Source organism: Diadema antillarum, unplaced genomic scaffold, assembly GCF_040938485.1.
Source record: "Diadema antillarum isolate AM-2024a unplaced genomic scaffold, OU_Dant_1.0 scf00000053, whole genome shotgun sequence".
In the NCBI taxonomy this organism is placed as follows: domain Eukaryota; kingdom Metazoa; phylum Echinodermata; class Echinoidea; order Diadematoida; family Diadematidae; genus Diadema; species Diadema antillarum.
In genome coordinates, this window is record NW_027270942.1 from 225,295 (window position 1) to 240,092 (window position 14,798).

General features: G+C 38.9%; 1 protein-coding gene across 1 annotated transcript in view; it reads left to right on the forward strand.

The window, feature by feature from the left end:
* LOC139715701 (poly [ADP-ribose] polymerase tankyrase-2-like) overlaps positions 1-14,798 on the forward strand; it is a 35,566-nt gene that overhangs the window by 11,891 nt on the left and 8,877 nt on the right. The window contains exons 5-15 of the mRNA XM_071627252.1: positions 853-990; positions 1,722-1,837; positions 3,493-3,614; positions 4,641-4,732; positions 5,889-5,967; positions 6,787-6,958; positions 8,178-8,260; positions 11,571-11,722; positions 12,728-12,893; positions 13,524-13,743; positions 14,520-14,629. Of these exons, the coding sequence (XP_071483353.1) occupies positions 853-990; positions 1,722-1,837; positions 3,493-3,614; positions 4,641-4,732; positions 5,889-5,967; positions 6,787-6,958; positions 8,178-8,260; positions 11,571-11,722; positions 12,728-12,893; positions 13,524-13,743; positions 14,520-14,629 (1,450 nt within the window). The remainder of the gene's footprint in view (positions 1-852; positions 991-1,721; positions 1,838-3,492; positions 3,615-4,640; positions 4,733-5,888; positions 5,968-6,786; positions 6,959-8,177; positions 8,261-11,570; positions 11,723-12,727; positions 12,894-13,523; positions 13,744-14,519; positions 14,630-14,798) is intronic.

The window sequence follows — 14,798 nt, forward strand, 5'->3', positions numbered from 1 at the left end:
AAATTAGTCACGCGAAAATATCCACTTTTACAGTACTATATTTACATGCTATCACACTGTATCTATCACTGTTTGCTATCTATGGAGAGGTTGGAAATCGTAGAAGGAACACTACATTAGTTTTAGTAGTATTAAAGCAGTGTATGTGGCACAGACTTTCAATCAGAATATTGGCTCCAGTCATCACTGGAGTTCTTAGCAGTTGGTTCACATGTGTTAGGAAGTCTGTGCAAATGACAGTATGGGTGTGTATGTATGCACAGGCTGATCATTAATATAATGTCTACATGTATATCCCACGAGTATCGAGTGCTTTGTATTGGCACACTCGTTTCAGATCATTGGTGATCAATCAGCAATTGTGTGTTCTCACGTCATGCCTCTATTGTAAGGTTGCCGACAACACAATTACCCATTGTTCCTGCATTGAGCATCAAGCATCTTTTAAAGATGGGCCCCAACTAGATACACCAGTAACATAATAAACTCTGTATGGTTGTACATGGGATAGGGGGCTACAGTACACTCTTCCTTTTTTGTTCATTATCTTTGTGTGCTTTCACTGTACAATTTTGTCAGCATATCATGTAAGATAAAAAAGCCTATTAAAGACTTGAATGTTCATCACTCACCAGCATATAAGAAAACAAAAACAGGAAAAACGAGACAGAAGCATAAACCATAAGTATTTGTGTCATGTTCTTGAATAAGATATCAGTGTCAGTTGTAGTGTAAATATATTTTTTCCATATATATCTCATAAAACAAAACTCAATTACATGTCTTGTATGCAGATGAAATGCTATTGCATTTAATTGATGGTGAAGTCTTGATTATCTTGTTTGATTTCAGTGGCCTGGTGCCCCTACACAATGCTTGCTCCTACGGCCACTTCGAAGTGACACAGCTGTTAATCAAGCATGGTGCTAGCGTCAATGCAGTGGACCTGTGGCAGTTCAGCCCCCTGCATGAGGCGGCTTCAAAATCAAGGTGAGTCATGCTGTTGCACGCTGACAGTAGAGGCTCATCAAAATTCTATTTTTTTTTTTCATTTACATGAGGCATGATAGACAGAAGTAGAAGGAGGTTATGGCACAGAAATTTCACTACGATTTTGTTTTTACCACGAAACCACTGTATATTGCAGACTGTGAAGTATATTTGAATTTCTGTGAAAGGATGTCGATCAAAGATTACAGTCATCCACGAAGCCTCACACTATCATGAGGAGTCAGGAATAGCGGTACATGATTTTATAAATTTGACACTGTACAATCGCTTAAACGCACACAACTTTATTGCAGGTATTAAGGAGACTACAATGGCTTGCTGTAATGTGTAGGGAGAATCTTGCAGTCCACTTAATTTTTTTTTTGTTCTGTTTTTAGCACTCAATGATTAAGAAACATTTGTATGGTATATGATGTGCAGATAGACCTTTTCTCAGCCAAGACATTTAGGGTCATCAACTTTTGTGATCATTTATTGTGAGAACATGAACAAGCATCTTCCAAAGATCATGTTTAAATGTGATGCTCAACTCTATAACCATCTTTTTCCATTCCTCCCCTAATGTTACTTTGCATGCTCATTAGCCTGTATCTCTCACATAAAATATTAAAAAAAACCCTAGTTAATTTCTCAACCTTGGTCTCTCAAACATTGGTACTGGCGTATGTTTGACTGTCAGTCTCTCTGTCACTGCTGTTGTGTCTTTGCAGAGTGGAGGTGTGCTCCTATTTATTAAGCCAAGGCGCCGATCCCTTCCTCATGAACTGTCACTCCAAGAGCGCCGTTGATGCAGCCCCAACAAGGGAACTGAAGGATGCTCTTCAGTGTGAGTTCAACGAGTACTCTTTTTGATGTACAGTCAACCTTGCTTAAAGTGGACCTCGCATAAGTCGAATAATCGCCTAAGTTGAAGGTCTTTTCAAGTCCTCTTCTCTTTATATTCTGTTATTATTGATCCCTGATATGTCAAATTTTACAAGTCAAAGCTATATCTTCAGTCCAAATAGATGCGACTTAAGTGAGGTTGACTGTGGACCCAGATGGACTTTGTCACCATTCTCTCATCTCATGCAGAAATACATTTTAATCTTTTTTTTTTCTTTTTTTTTGCCACTTGACCATGTTGTCATGAGCCAAGAGAGTGTTTATGATGTCCTTACGACATGAAATGCCTGCTCTTGCTGGGTGTTACTTTTACATGTATCGCTGCATGGGTGCCCTGAAATAGTTTTAGGACTGCTCTTTACTCTTCATGAAACCATGAAATGTACAGTCCCACTTCTGTTACCCGGCCATGTTGGGGGACCAGCGCCTGTTTGGATAAGTGATTCTTCTAGAAATGAAAAAAACAACGTTTATGTACATCACATGTACCTGCCGATCCAGTGGTAGCTTACACCACAACAGTGGTGTAATCTATGCTAACTACTTTCAATTATAGTGCGTTATTTACAGAAATTGAAGCATTCTAATGTAAAATGTAGAAAAGTTGTTTCTGTTGGTAATATTATAGGCAAATCTTAAGAGTTTCATAGAAATTTTTATGTAAGTTTGAAATCACTATCGTCAGGATGTCTTCACTACATGAAGACATCCTGACGTTAGAGAAGTCTGGATAAGAGATGGCCAGATAATCAAGCTTGGACTTTATCATGGCTCTCTGGGTTCGGTGTGTGTGTGTTCCTTCATATCCATGATATCCTACTGGGATCTGAATTATTCAAGTAATCAGTCAGATTTTGATTCACTGTTTTAAGGACTCAAAATGAAGACTGATTCACCAAATTAAAGCTTTATTTAGTATGTGTGAATAAATTGAAAAAGCATCAGAATGTTATATAGCTATGATAGTATTTGTATTTGTATTGTAGCCAATTATGTCTTGGTTTGATGCAGCTTAAAGTCTTCAATTTAAGAAAAAGATTGTTGCATACTATCAAACTGGCAGCAGTGGCTACATGTTGGCGGCGTGGTATTTACACATGAAAATAAATGAATGCATCCTTTGCAATGACAATTTGATTACATTTTGATAAGTCTATCACATATGAGTAGTATATCCCATACACTCTTTTCACTCAAACAAAAAGTTAGCCCCAGAAATATGATGGGTACATTTGTTTGTGATTCCTATGATTTGCAATGACACAAATGACACAGTGACGCAGCTCTCAAAGTTTTGCAGTATGTATGTTGTGCTTAGTCCATAGTGTATGAGTCTAAGCAGCTATTCCAAATTTCAAGGTGTCACAAATTGTGAATATAGTATGTCATCGTGCCCAAATAACACATTATACAAAACTTTACTTGTACATAATACAAGGTGTACAATGTTCATTTGTTGTGTGAACAGGAAACTAAATGTGCAGTTTCCCAAGTGGTGTAGAGAAAAGTGGATATCAGTGTTGCCCTTACCTCATTCTTGTATCACGTATCTGTTCTCTCGTTTTGTTTTGTTTCTGATAATGATGTGGAAAACAGATGAGTACCGCGGCCATCAGGTCCTGGAAGCGTGTCGACAGGCCGACCTCCAGAAGGTCAAGAAACAACTCTCAGCAGACGTGGTCAACTTTAAGCACCCTCACACCATGGACACACCCCTTGTGAGTATGGTAGCTGACATGGCTTCACCCCATACAAGCCACATGTTAAAGCCCTACTCCATTCCATGTTCCACTTGACTGATCTAGATAAACTTGAATTATACAAGCACAATTTTAATTTTCTTTCCTTTAAAATCTGACGTGGAATGATAAAAATATGGAACTGTTAGTTTTGCCTGTTGTAAAAGATTAGTGATAATAGATTTAAGCAAATTTGTTAGATGAGGTAATGATGTCATCACCTCACAAGTCTCCCATTGGCCTGCATGAGGATGTTTTTCATTATTTTTAAAGGAAATCATGAAGCCAGTTTTGCATCTTTCAATTCAAATTATTGTTCTTTTTTTTATTCATTATGCAAATAGGGCTAGAGTGTTGAAGAGGTCATAAGAGCTGGATTATAGACCAAAAGTATGATTACCATGGTATTATTAAACATATGAGCCAATTGGAGAGATGTTTCGGGAAGACATTGTCACCCAATCTAATAAGCTATATGATTTTGTACATATATGAACTGCTTTTCAGGGCATTGTCAATATTATTTGCCCCACGGGATCTCAACTCCATGCTATGACCTGAGGAGCTTACTTTGAGGGTCACGGCATGGAGTTGAGATCCCTCCCGGTAATTATATCAACAATGCCCCTTATAGAAGTAGTCCATATTTGTATATACACGGAATGAAATGAAATATATTTTAGTTGGTCGATCGCGATTGCACTAGCCAATTCACACACTATCATATTGTGAACAAATTTTGTGTGCTGTCATAGATGTTTTCATTGTGATTTCATGTTACAAGGGTCACCTCTCGTGCTAATGAAGCTAAGCATTTACAGTACATGTCCATGTGGACTTCTACAAACCAAAGGGGGTAGGTTTGTGGTATATGTATGTTGATGTGGCCCAAGAGATAAGGTCCACTGAAGTTCAGATTGTGTTCACTCTCCCATTCTTTGTCAGTCTTTTCAAAGAGCAATTTGTGATGTCTCCTTTTTCTTTCCATATATGCCTGTTATACAGCATTGTGCCTCCTCATCTGTGTTTCCCAAGCGTCGGCAGGTCGTTGACCACCTCATCAGAAAGGGAGCCAATCTCCTGGATAAGAACAGCGAGTACGCAACAGCTGCTCTTCTCTTACATTCTGATGTGGAGATTGATCTACTTTTAACCCACACATATATCCTCACCAGTTTGATGTGATTTGTCATATTAAAGCGAAATTCCATCCTGGTATTATGTTGCTTTGAGTGAAAATGGAGAAATGAAGGAAGTAAATAATGAAAATTTGGGGAAGCTATCAGACACACATAAACAAAAAGTTTTGAACTGTGAAAGTTTAGAGAACAAGACGAATTGGCAACTCTGTGTGATGTACTTGTTGAGCAGCTCACCATTCAGTTCGTATTTAAAAAAAGCTGTAATTTTTTTACTCCCGAAAATTTTTTTCTTCACACCTGTTCATAGAATGTAATAAGATTAATTTATGTGTCCTCCTGAGAGTATGAGTTCTAAGTTTTCTTGTCACTTTCCATATATTTATGATGTGATGTGTAACTTCATAATGTCGCTGGGGTGACAAGACCTTGTATTTCAAATTTTTGTGAAAATGACTTTTTTGGATTAATGGTCATATAATCAGTTGAGTGATATCCTGTCCAAATCCTAGAGGTCTGTCTTACCCCAAAAATGAAGCCACCACAAGCATGTCAAAGGAAAGGCTATCCCATTTGATACAGTGCTTTGGCTGCCATGTTTTTTTGCTCTCCTGAACATTTGACATTTTGTAGATACGAGGTCTTGTCTCCCCAGCGACGATAAGCTTCATAGTCTGTAGCTAGATTCCTTTGCTCATCTCTCCAGAGTGTTTAAAGTGTCAGCTACCAGGTAATCTAAATCATAAAAGAGACAGCCTTTTCTATATTGCACCTCCCATATTCATTGTTGTGTGAACAATTTGCTGTAGTTTCAGACAGGAGTGAATCTTACTGTTCTAAAGATAGTGGTGAGTCACAGCTGTGTCGCACCTAAAATGAATCAATGGTCAGTGAATCATGAAGCAGGTCTTGTCATTCTGTGACACATTGTATTGCCACCTTATAGCTATTGTAAACCAGTAGTGAATCACAGCTTTGTTAGACCTGAAATAACTTTATTGTCAGTCGGACATGAAACAAGGTTACAACCAAAAGAGCACACTGTAATGGGGAGCTTGTCTGTCTGTTTCCGATCTAGTTATCAGTATTACCTCCTTTTGATTTTTCTGTGCAGTGGCTTGAGTCCTTTGCATGTGGCAACCAGTAAGTCCCACCTCGACGTCATGGAAATCCTGCTCAAGCATGAAGCCAAGGTAGGTGTGGCACAAATGGCATGTCCATGCAGAGCACATCATCTCTTGCATGCTCGTCGTAATTCCTGCACGTGATGTTCTGTACCCTCACTCATGAGATCAGTGCTCACGTAGATGAAGGGTTCCAGTGCACAGCATTTTGTTGCAGGGATCTGTTGATATGAAGGTTGCAGTTTGTGACTCGCACATGAGATATGTCATCTACGAAAAACATCCTTCTTTCTGGCACTGGTATGTGATGTTGCTGAGAAGAAAAATAATAATTGCATCTCAAAATCATTTGTTATTGCAAAAGCAACACCATATTATTGCCCTACGAAGTCAGATACATACATGAAGGGGATTTAGCTATATAATTCAGAGCTTGTCTGCGGGAGAAAAACAGTTACAGTGGCGATTTTAGTGGTTGTGTTTGCATCATCAGGAAGAAAATTAAGGGAAGTAAAGAATACAAGAGAGTTAAAGAACACAGGTGTTATACCTCTTGTCAAAGATGGATCAGAACTGCCAGCTAGAATGTATTTGACCATATTGATTTTGATTTTTCTTCATAAAACTGACATTTTAAATGATATTTTTTTTTATCCCTGTTTAAGCATGTTTACTATAGGCAGTATTCCCCATCATTAACCAATATATGATTTGTGCCTGTAAAAGATGCATTTTGCTTGTTTTTTTATTTTGTTTTGTTAATGTGCATCAGTTTGTGCTATTATCAACAGAAGCTGGCAACCCTGCAAATGTAACTAAGGGCTGTACTGTCTCTAGCCCCCTTCCTGTCATTGCTTTTGGTTCTTTAATGTTAATGTCCTCCTTTAGGTGAATTCCACAGACAACTTGGGTCAGACCCCCCTCCACCACGCTGCCAGGGATGACCTGTCGGAGGCCTGCAAGCTCCTCCTCTCCTACGGGGCTGATACGGGGGCCATGTGCAGGCAGGGACTGACGCCCAGCCAGCTGGCATCTGACGGCATCCAGAAAATACTCCAGGGTAAGTTGCCCCACCCTGCCTATCTCTCACTGCTGTCTCTCCTGAATATCCATTTTGTAGAGTCAAGCATTTAACTTCTGAGTGTGTGTGTCCATGCGTGTTGTGTGCATTTGAAGAGTTTGATTGCAGAAGGAGTTAACTCCATTCTTGCTAAGTTGAGATGATTTTGATTAAAGCTGCTAAAAAAAAGAACAGAGAAAATGATAAGAAAATATGGGATATTTTTAATCATAACTTCAAGAATATTTCTTGTTATGTTCCAAATAAAATATCACTTGAAAGGTTTTGTTTGGCTCTACCTGATGATGGACTTGCTTTAGAGTGCTTACAAATGGCACTTATTCTGTTTTCCTATCAAATTCTTCAAAGTGTAAATTTGGATTATTTCAAATTACATAATGCTGGCCTTTCCTGGTACAAGCACTTCCTATAACTTCTGACACACTGGCATACTGTAAAACATGATATATTCGCGGCATAAATTTTTCGCGAATTGGAGTTGACGGCCTTTTTTGCGGCATGAAATTTTCGCGAACTGCCACTGGCATTCAATGCATATAGTGTAGACAAGAACTTTCGCATGCGTTTTAATTTCGCGAATCTTGGCGCTCGCGAAATTCGCGAAATTAAAATGCACACGAAAATTCCTCGTTTCACAGTAGTTTGCTGAACAGGTGCATTTGGTCACAGATCACGTTACAAATTTTTTGCAAGTGAATGTTGGTATGTAGAGGTCTACAGTGTTCTGTTGTGAGTGAGTGAAAATTTTTCAATGTTAATTAAATGAAAGAAATGACACAGAGCCAAGTTAGAATATCGGTAGTCTTTGAAAATATATGTGTTAGAGTGTTTCTCACCTCATTTAACCTGTGGAGGACAATGCAAATTGCAATTCATGGTAGAAGAGATAGAGAGACCAAAAAAAAAAGAGAAGAATAGAATGGATAAACAAGACCATATGTGCAAAAGAAAAAAAAAGTTGTTGTAGCAGGTGTTACATGTTGTGTATGACTGTAAATTGTATTGCAAGTGCTAGTTAAATGGTATGTTACTGGTGACCGCCCGTGATATATTGACATGGATTGATCTACAGTGTGTTTGTTGTTGTTTCATTTTCCAAACATCATACATAGAATATTGAGAAAGATAGAAGTACAAAAACTTCATATTTCCTCCAGTAATCAATTCTCTTTCCCACCATCAATTTGTTTGTCATCAGCTGAAGACCAAAGGTTGTCAGTGACAGACGACACCATGCAATTTCTGGAGGCCGCAAAAGCTGGAGATTTAGACACCATGAAGGTAAGGAGTATACTGTTAATGTATTAATGCCCACGCAAAATAATGTGTGTTATTTGTTGTATAAAATGATGAAGTGAATCCTTGCTCAAAAAAAAAAAAATATATCAAACAGGCATTTTGAAATCCACAACAGCCATTTTGGCAAGTAAACAAAAACAATGAAAGCTCACTCAGTCAGCATGGCAACATGAACATGCTAATGACCTATCATATTTTACTTATGACCGGTCATAAGCAAAAATATGCGTTTGGCCAAATAATTGCCTGGTCATGTGTGTGCTCTCAACCAAGCATTCAATTAGGATCTGCTTCATCGTTTTGTAATGGGGAATACCGCTCAACAGTCGTAAGCCCCTTTCAGTCAGACCGCAACGCTGCTGTTAATGAGCTCAAATCAAAAATTTATCGTACGCGCAGGTTTTTGCGCATGTCCTTCTCAGCACCCGAGATTTTGCGAGATAATTCAGAGACAAAGTGCATGGTCTACGAGATTCACTCATTGACGACATGAAGATCTACTATCCGCGACTAATTGACATGGTTTGTGAATATTTGAAATAAATCACACCTTTTAATGCTTACATTACATAAAATGAGCTTATGATACCATTATTCATATCTCTGCATTATATCGATATTTTCCAAACGACCCTGAGACAAATTTTAGAACAAGGCTTTCTATTTACTGCCAACCCGACCCGTTCATAGGTTGAATCACCACATGAATGATAGTCAACGTTTTAGATATACTTGTTATAATAGCACAGTAAGAACTGAATTGGTCCCTCGCTAAGAAAACAATAAAAATTGAAAGTCTCGTCGGGTAAAAATCAGAGTGTGGCAATTTGAGATATATGAATGATCATGCGCTCCCAGGGTATCATTAGATAAATTACTCAGCGATGTATACAATGGATTAATAAGGAATAATTATTCTAATACAAAATAGAGAATCCCAAAGAACTCATGTGCGCAAACTTAGTGCTAGATCTTTTATTATTGATTTGTATGCTATTTATTAATGCACGCTACTCTATCTAGTTGTGCAAACAAAGTTCAAGCCAAAGTTGAGCTGTCGATTGATCAGAGTGGAGTTGTTCTTGTTCTTTACGTGGAGATCTTAGCTGCGCCTGAACCTGAGCGCGTATACATACATTGTGCGCGCGCACACACACACCATAGGGTCCTACACTGTCATCTACACACAGTGTATTACTGTTATGTAGAGTACACGTTTACTGTCATTCCGCGAGGTTCGTTCAACTCTCCTCTCAGAGGGAATTAACCAATCAGAAACGCGTATTCGCGGTAAACTGAAATCTCGTCAAAATTAACTGTACAACACAATGATTTATTCGCCAACCTGACCCGTTCATAGGATCAGTCCACATAAAGTCATTATGTTTTCATAGAATGATATTTCCTCTTTCATTTTGTACCTTTTCCATTTTGATCCACCTTAATTTCGTTGGTCTAGTGTACCCCTTAAAAAAATGAAAAATATGCAAATTTTGTGTTTCATAATTTCCTTGTTCAGTATATTTTATATGTCATAACCTTTTAAGTGGTCAAATTTCATCAAAGTACAGGTCTTCAGCTTTTTATCGATGTATAAATCATAAAGATTGATAGTGTCGTTTAGATTTACAGACACTCTAAAAATGTGGTCTCCCAGCTCATTACGTATTCATGTCCGCGAGGTCCATGCATACGCGTACGATAAATGCGAAGGCTTTTCAGGACGTTGCGGTCTGACTGCTTTGTAGTCATCATGACCTTTTTATGCCTCCGCAACGAAGTGGACGGAGGCATTATGTTTTCGGGTTGTCCGTCCGTCCCGTTTTGTTTTTGTCGATATCTCAAGAACTGTGTGGTGGTTTTATATCAAACTTGGTATGAGGGTATATCCTTGGGGGATAATACTTTTAGTGGATTTTAGGGTCACAGGGTCAAAGGTCAAAGGTCACAGGTTATTTTGTGGGAAAAAAAAATTGAAATTTCATGTTTTTCTCCATATCTCGCAAATGGTTCAAGGTATCTTCATGGAACTTAGTATATATGCTTGTACCGATGGGCAGTGATTATCTAGGGAAGTTGGGGGTCATGGGTCAAAGGTCATGGGGTCAAAGGTCAAGGTCAACTCCTCAAAATATCATTACTTTCCTTGAAATGCAATATGCCTGAAGGTTTTTTTTTCTAAAACTTGATGTATGGCATGTATTACCCAATATATATTTTGGGGGGAGTTTCTTGCCAAAAGGTCAAAGGTCAAAAGGTCAAAGGTCAGGTGAAAGTGCTAAATTGCACTTTTCCCTCCATATCTCGAAAGTAAGTCAAGGAATCATCATGAAACTTACATATTTATGCATGTTCAACCTAACAGTGATTCTCTTTGGAACTGTGAGGTCAAAGGTCAAAGGCCAGGTTTAGATAATGCTATTTTCCCATTTGATACTGAAATTATACTTTTTCTCAATACCTTGAAAATTACTCAATGCATAAACTTATAAAAGGGTCAAAAGTCAAGTAAAAATCATCAGTTCCCCAAATACCTGTACTCTGACATTTTAATCATTCATCCAATTGAACCTAGTTCTAGGAAAGTGAACATTCAGCACATTTGTGTCAAACCTGTCATTTTAATATTTTGCCAATTGTGTGAAACTGTCATCACACATTGTCAAGACATTGTACTATAGACCTATTAGGAGAACCATGCATTAAGGCGGAGGCATATCAGTAGCCGTAGCGATATATCTAGTTTGTGTATCATATTTGGGACCTTTTATAGGCATGTCCGTCAGGTTTAGCATTGGTCACACTGTTTAAACTGTCAGGCCTGAAGTAAGGCAACTGTGGAGGTAGCAAGGAGACGAAATATCATGTCCAGAAGATGCAAAATGTGTATGTGAGCCCATTAGTGTGTGAACAGTACTATTAATTTAATTGTTTATTTAGATATTTACTGTTTATTCATGCTGATTCCATGTAGATTTTGTTTTTTTCTAGTAACTTTTTCAATTATCTTTATCAATTATGTACTCCTTCAGCCATACTATTCATTCACCATGCACAAAGCAGTGCAGATTGTGCATGACTTTTAGTTTTGTGTGTTGTGTTGTGTGTGTGTATATATGTGTGTGTGTGTGGGGGGGGAGGGGGTAAGTGTTTGTGTATGGAAGTGTGTGTGCTTTCCATGTTTGCCTTCTCTTTTCATGTTTTCCACGTTTGCCATGATGGAAATACCTTTTAATCTCTTTTCACTCTCATTCTCTGTTTATCCCCCTGCATCTGTGCTGCATCCTGACAGGCGATGGTGGAAACTAGCAAACACTTGGTCAACTGCTGCGACAAGGAGGGCAGGCACTCCACCCCTCTGCACTTCGCCGCCGGCTACAACCGGGTGGCCGTAGTGGAGTACCTGCTGACCAACGGAGCGTACGTTCACGCCAAGGACAAAGGGTAAAGCTTTTTCCCATACCGTTCTGCTCACTGTCATCACGCCAGTTTCTTTGAGAGACGCGGTAGTGTTGGGATTCATGTGAGGCCCGATTCATTCAGTGCCCACCAGGGTACAATCGAAAACCATGAATATCACTGGTCAGCGAATATGTGAATCGAAGTGTACACTCATCGGTAATGTTTGATTCCATTTGAGATTTTCAGCTGTGTGTACTTGCACAGAGATCAGTGGTAAAGCTGTACACTATTTGTTACAGGAATTCTTGAATATAACTAAGCCGGGCCACCTTTTCTAGTCCTTGGTATCCCCATGCTGTTGGGTCTTTAACACTCTTTTGTAGACTCTGTTCCCTGTGACATTGGGATTGCCCTTGTTTGAGCCGTGTTCACTGGAGGAGTGGCGTTGTTCTATTTCCACCTTTTGTACAGCTCCTTTGGCATTACATTACAATTTTAAAGGCCCATTCTATGATTTGATGAAATTTATCACTCATCCTGTGTAGTTCCATTCCTGATGGGATTCTTTCTTCAAGGCTATGGTCTATGTACCAGTGATGTAATTGTCACAGTGATTTCTTTAAATGTCCAGATTAAATAATATCCAAGTTCTTTTCAACTCTCAGACAGATGTATTCCTAGGTATGAAGACATTCTCTTTACTTAGTTGTCATACGGAAGAACTATGTCTTGTTCATGAAATGTTTTTGTGATTATGTTGCTGTTGTTTTCCTTTCTTTTAATTTAGCATGAGTAGAAGAGATGTAGAAGTTAACTCTTTAGTCAGGTTACAGCATCATTTGTATATAAGTGTACTGGTAGTGTTAGGTTGTCAATGATTTCTTTTGTAGTTATAATGTCAGAGATATTATATTAATGATGATTGCTTTTGTAATGAAAACGCTCATTTCCAGAAGACATGTGAGGATTCACAGTGAGCAGTGCTGTTTAGTTTGGTACTCACCAAGCCTGTATGAGCACATCTTTTTGTCTCTCTCTTTCCCACAGGGGTCTGGTTCCTCTCCACAATGCCTGCTCCTTTGGCCACTACGAGGTGACCGAACTGCTCCTCAAACGGGGTGCACTGGTCAATGCGGCAGACCTGTGGAAGTTCACGCCACTCCACGAGGCGGCAGCAAAGGGGAAATACGACATATGCAAGCTGCTCCTTCAGGTATGCTTCCCCGGTCTGATCTCATTTGTGCCACTTTTGTTTTTTGTTTTTTCATTATGCAGAGCTTCCATTGAGTTAGCCTGATGGCTATACAAATGCGTTGGGTTTTAGTAATAATAGCCGAAATTGTACAATGTCGGTTTGCCATTTGAAACATCTTTGAATTTTGTATGACAACTGCTCACATTTCTCCAATTTTCATGAAAATTTTTCCAGAGATTGCAATGGCATTTGCTTCAAATAGTGGGATGAATAAGAATTTATATCCCTGGTTTTCTTGTGCTAGACTTAGAATTCCCAATTATTGCTCAAGTATTTCAGAGCTTTACATGGTTTTGTTAATCACTGTCCCCTTGAATGAAATTTGTTATTTCATGTTCTCAGTATATGATATCAGGTAACCTTAATTATTGGTGTACACACACTGTGGAGAATCACATATACTGAAAATATGACTGTAACTGTTAAAGTGTGATTTTTCCCCTTTCATATTTGAAAATAATTATTTAGTGTGAAGTTTTAACATGAGCCTGTGGATTCCATGACAATTTTGTTGTAGACAAAGCCAAAAAATGGAGCAAACCTGAACATAATACCCCTCAAAACATGCCCTTTCTCTCTCTCTCTCAGCATGGGGCTGATGTGAACAAGAAGAATCGTGATGGCCATACCCCACTGAACCTTGTGAAGGACGGAGATCAAGACATCCAAGACCTCCTGAGGGGCGAAGCCGCCCTCCTTGATGCTGCCAAGAAGGGCTGCCTCGCCAGGGTGCAGAAGCTGGTCACACCCGACAACATCAATTGTCGCGACTCGCAGGGCAGGAACTCCACACCCTTGCACCTAGCCGGTAATCATCCAGTCATTGATGTCTTATGGATTTTGATGATGGGATAGTGATCTTGATAATCATTGAGGAATTTAACATTGATTAATTTACAGATGCCTCTTATACTGTTCACAAGAAATATCCCATCTCACATTTTCTTGATAGCAACATGTCCTTTAAAGGCACTGTACAGTACTGGTTGAGGTGAGGATTCAGCTTGTAACGTCTTGCGAGATAATTAGAAACCACTCTATGAAATGTTGAAGAGCCTACAATACTAAGGGGAATCAAAAATTTATTTGATGAAAATCGGTTTTGAAATGACTGAGATATTTAAAAGCAAGTAAAACAAAGAGATCCTAATAAAAGTTGTGACCTATCGATTTTATTAGGATCACTTTTTGGATATCTCAGCCATTTCAAGGCCAATTTTTGTCAAATAAATGTTGAATTTTTTTTGAAATTACATGCTTTTTCATATTGCATGAGAGGTTTCTCATTATCTCACCAAAAATGTTATAAACCTGAATCTTCACCTCAACCAGCACTGTACAGTCTCTTTAAGATCCAGAACAAAGGAAAACAAACTCTTCCAAGAACCTGCCTTGTGTGCCTCTATACCATGCAAATGAGGTGTTTGGTCTGAAAGATATAATTGACCTTCACTGACAGATTTTTTTACATGCAGCAAAAAGTCTTGATTCTCCTGCTTTTGTATCGTGCTGAGTTTTTTTTGCTGTCTTTCCCTTTGTTGCAACCCACTGAACTGCCATGTTGTTCCACCTTCTTGCATCTAGCTGGCTACAACAATGTGGAGGTGGCGGAGTACCTCCTTGAACACGGTGCTGACGTCAACGCCAGAGACAAGGGCGGTCTCATTCCTCTCCACAATGCGTCCTCCTATGGAGTAAGTTGACCACGTCCCTGCTTCTTCCATACCTAGCATTTTAGGGAAATGTTTCTTCCAAGTCTTCAGCATAATAAATTATTTGATATCCACACCAATTGTCCTCATCAGCATGTATGTGAGAAGTTCTGTGAGATAGTGCACCATACAAGACATACGGTATAATTGC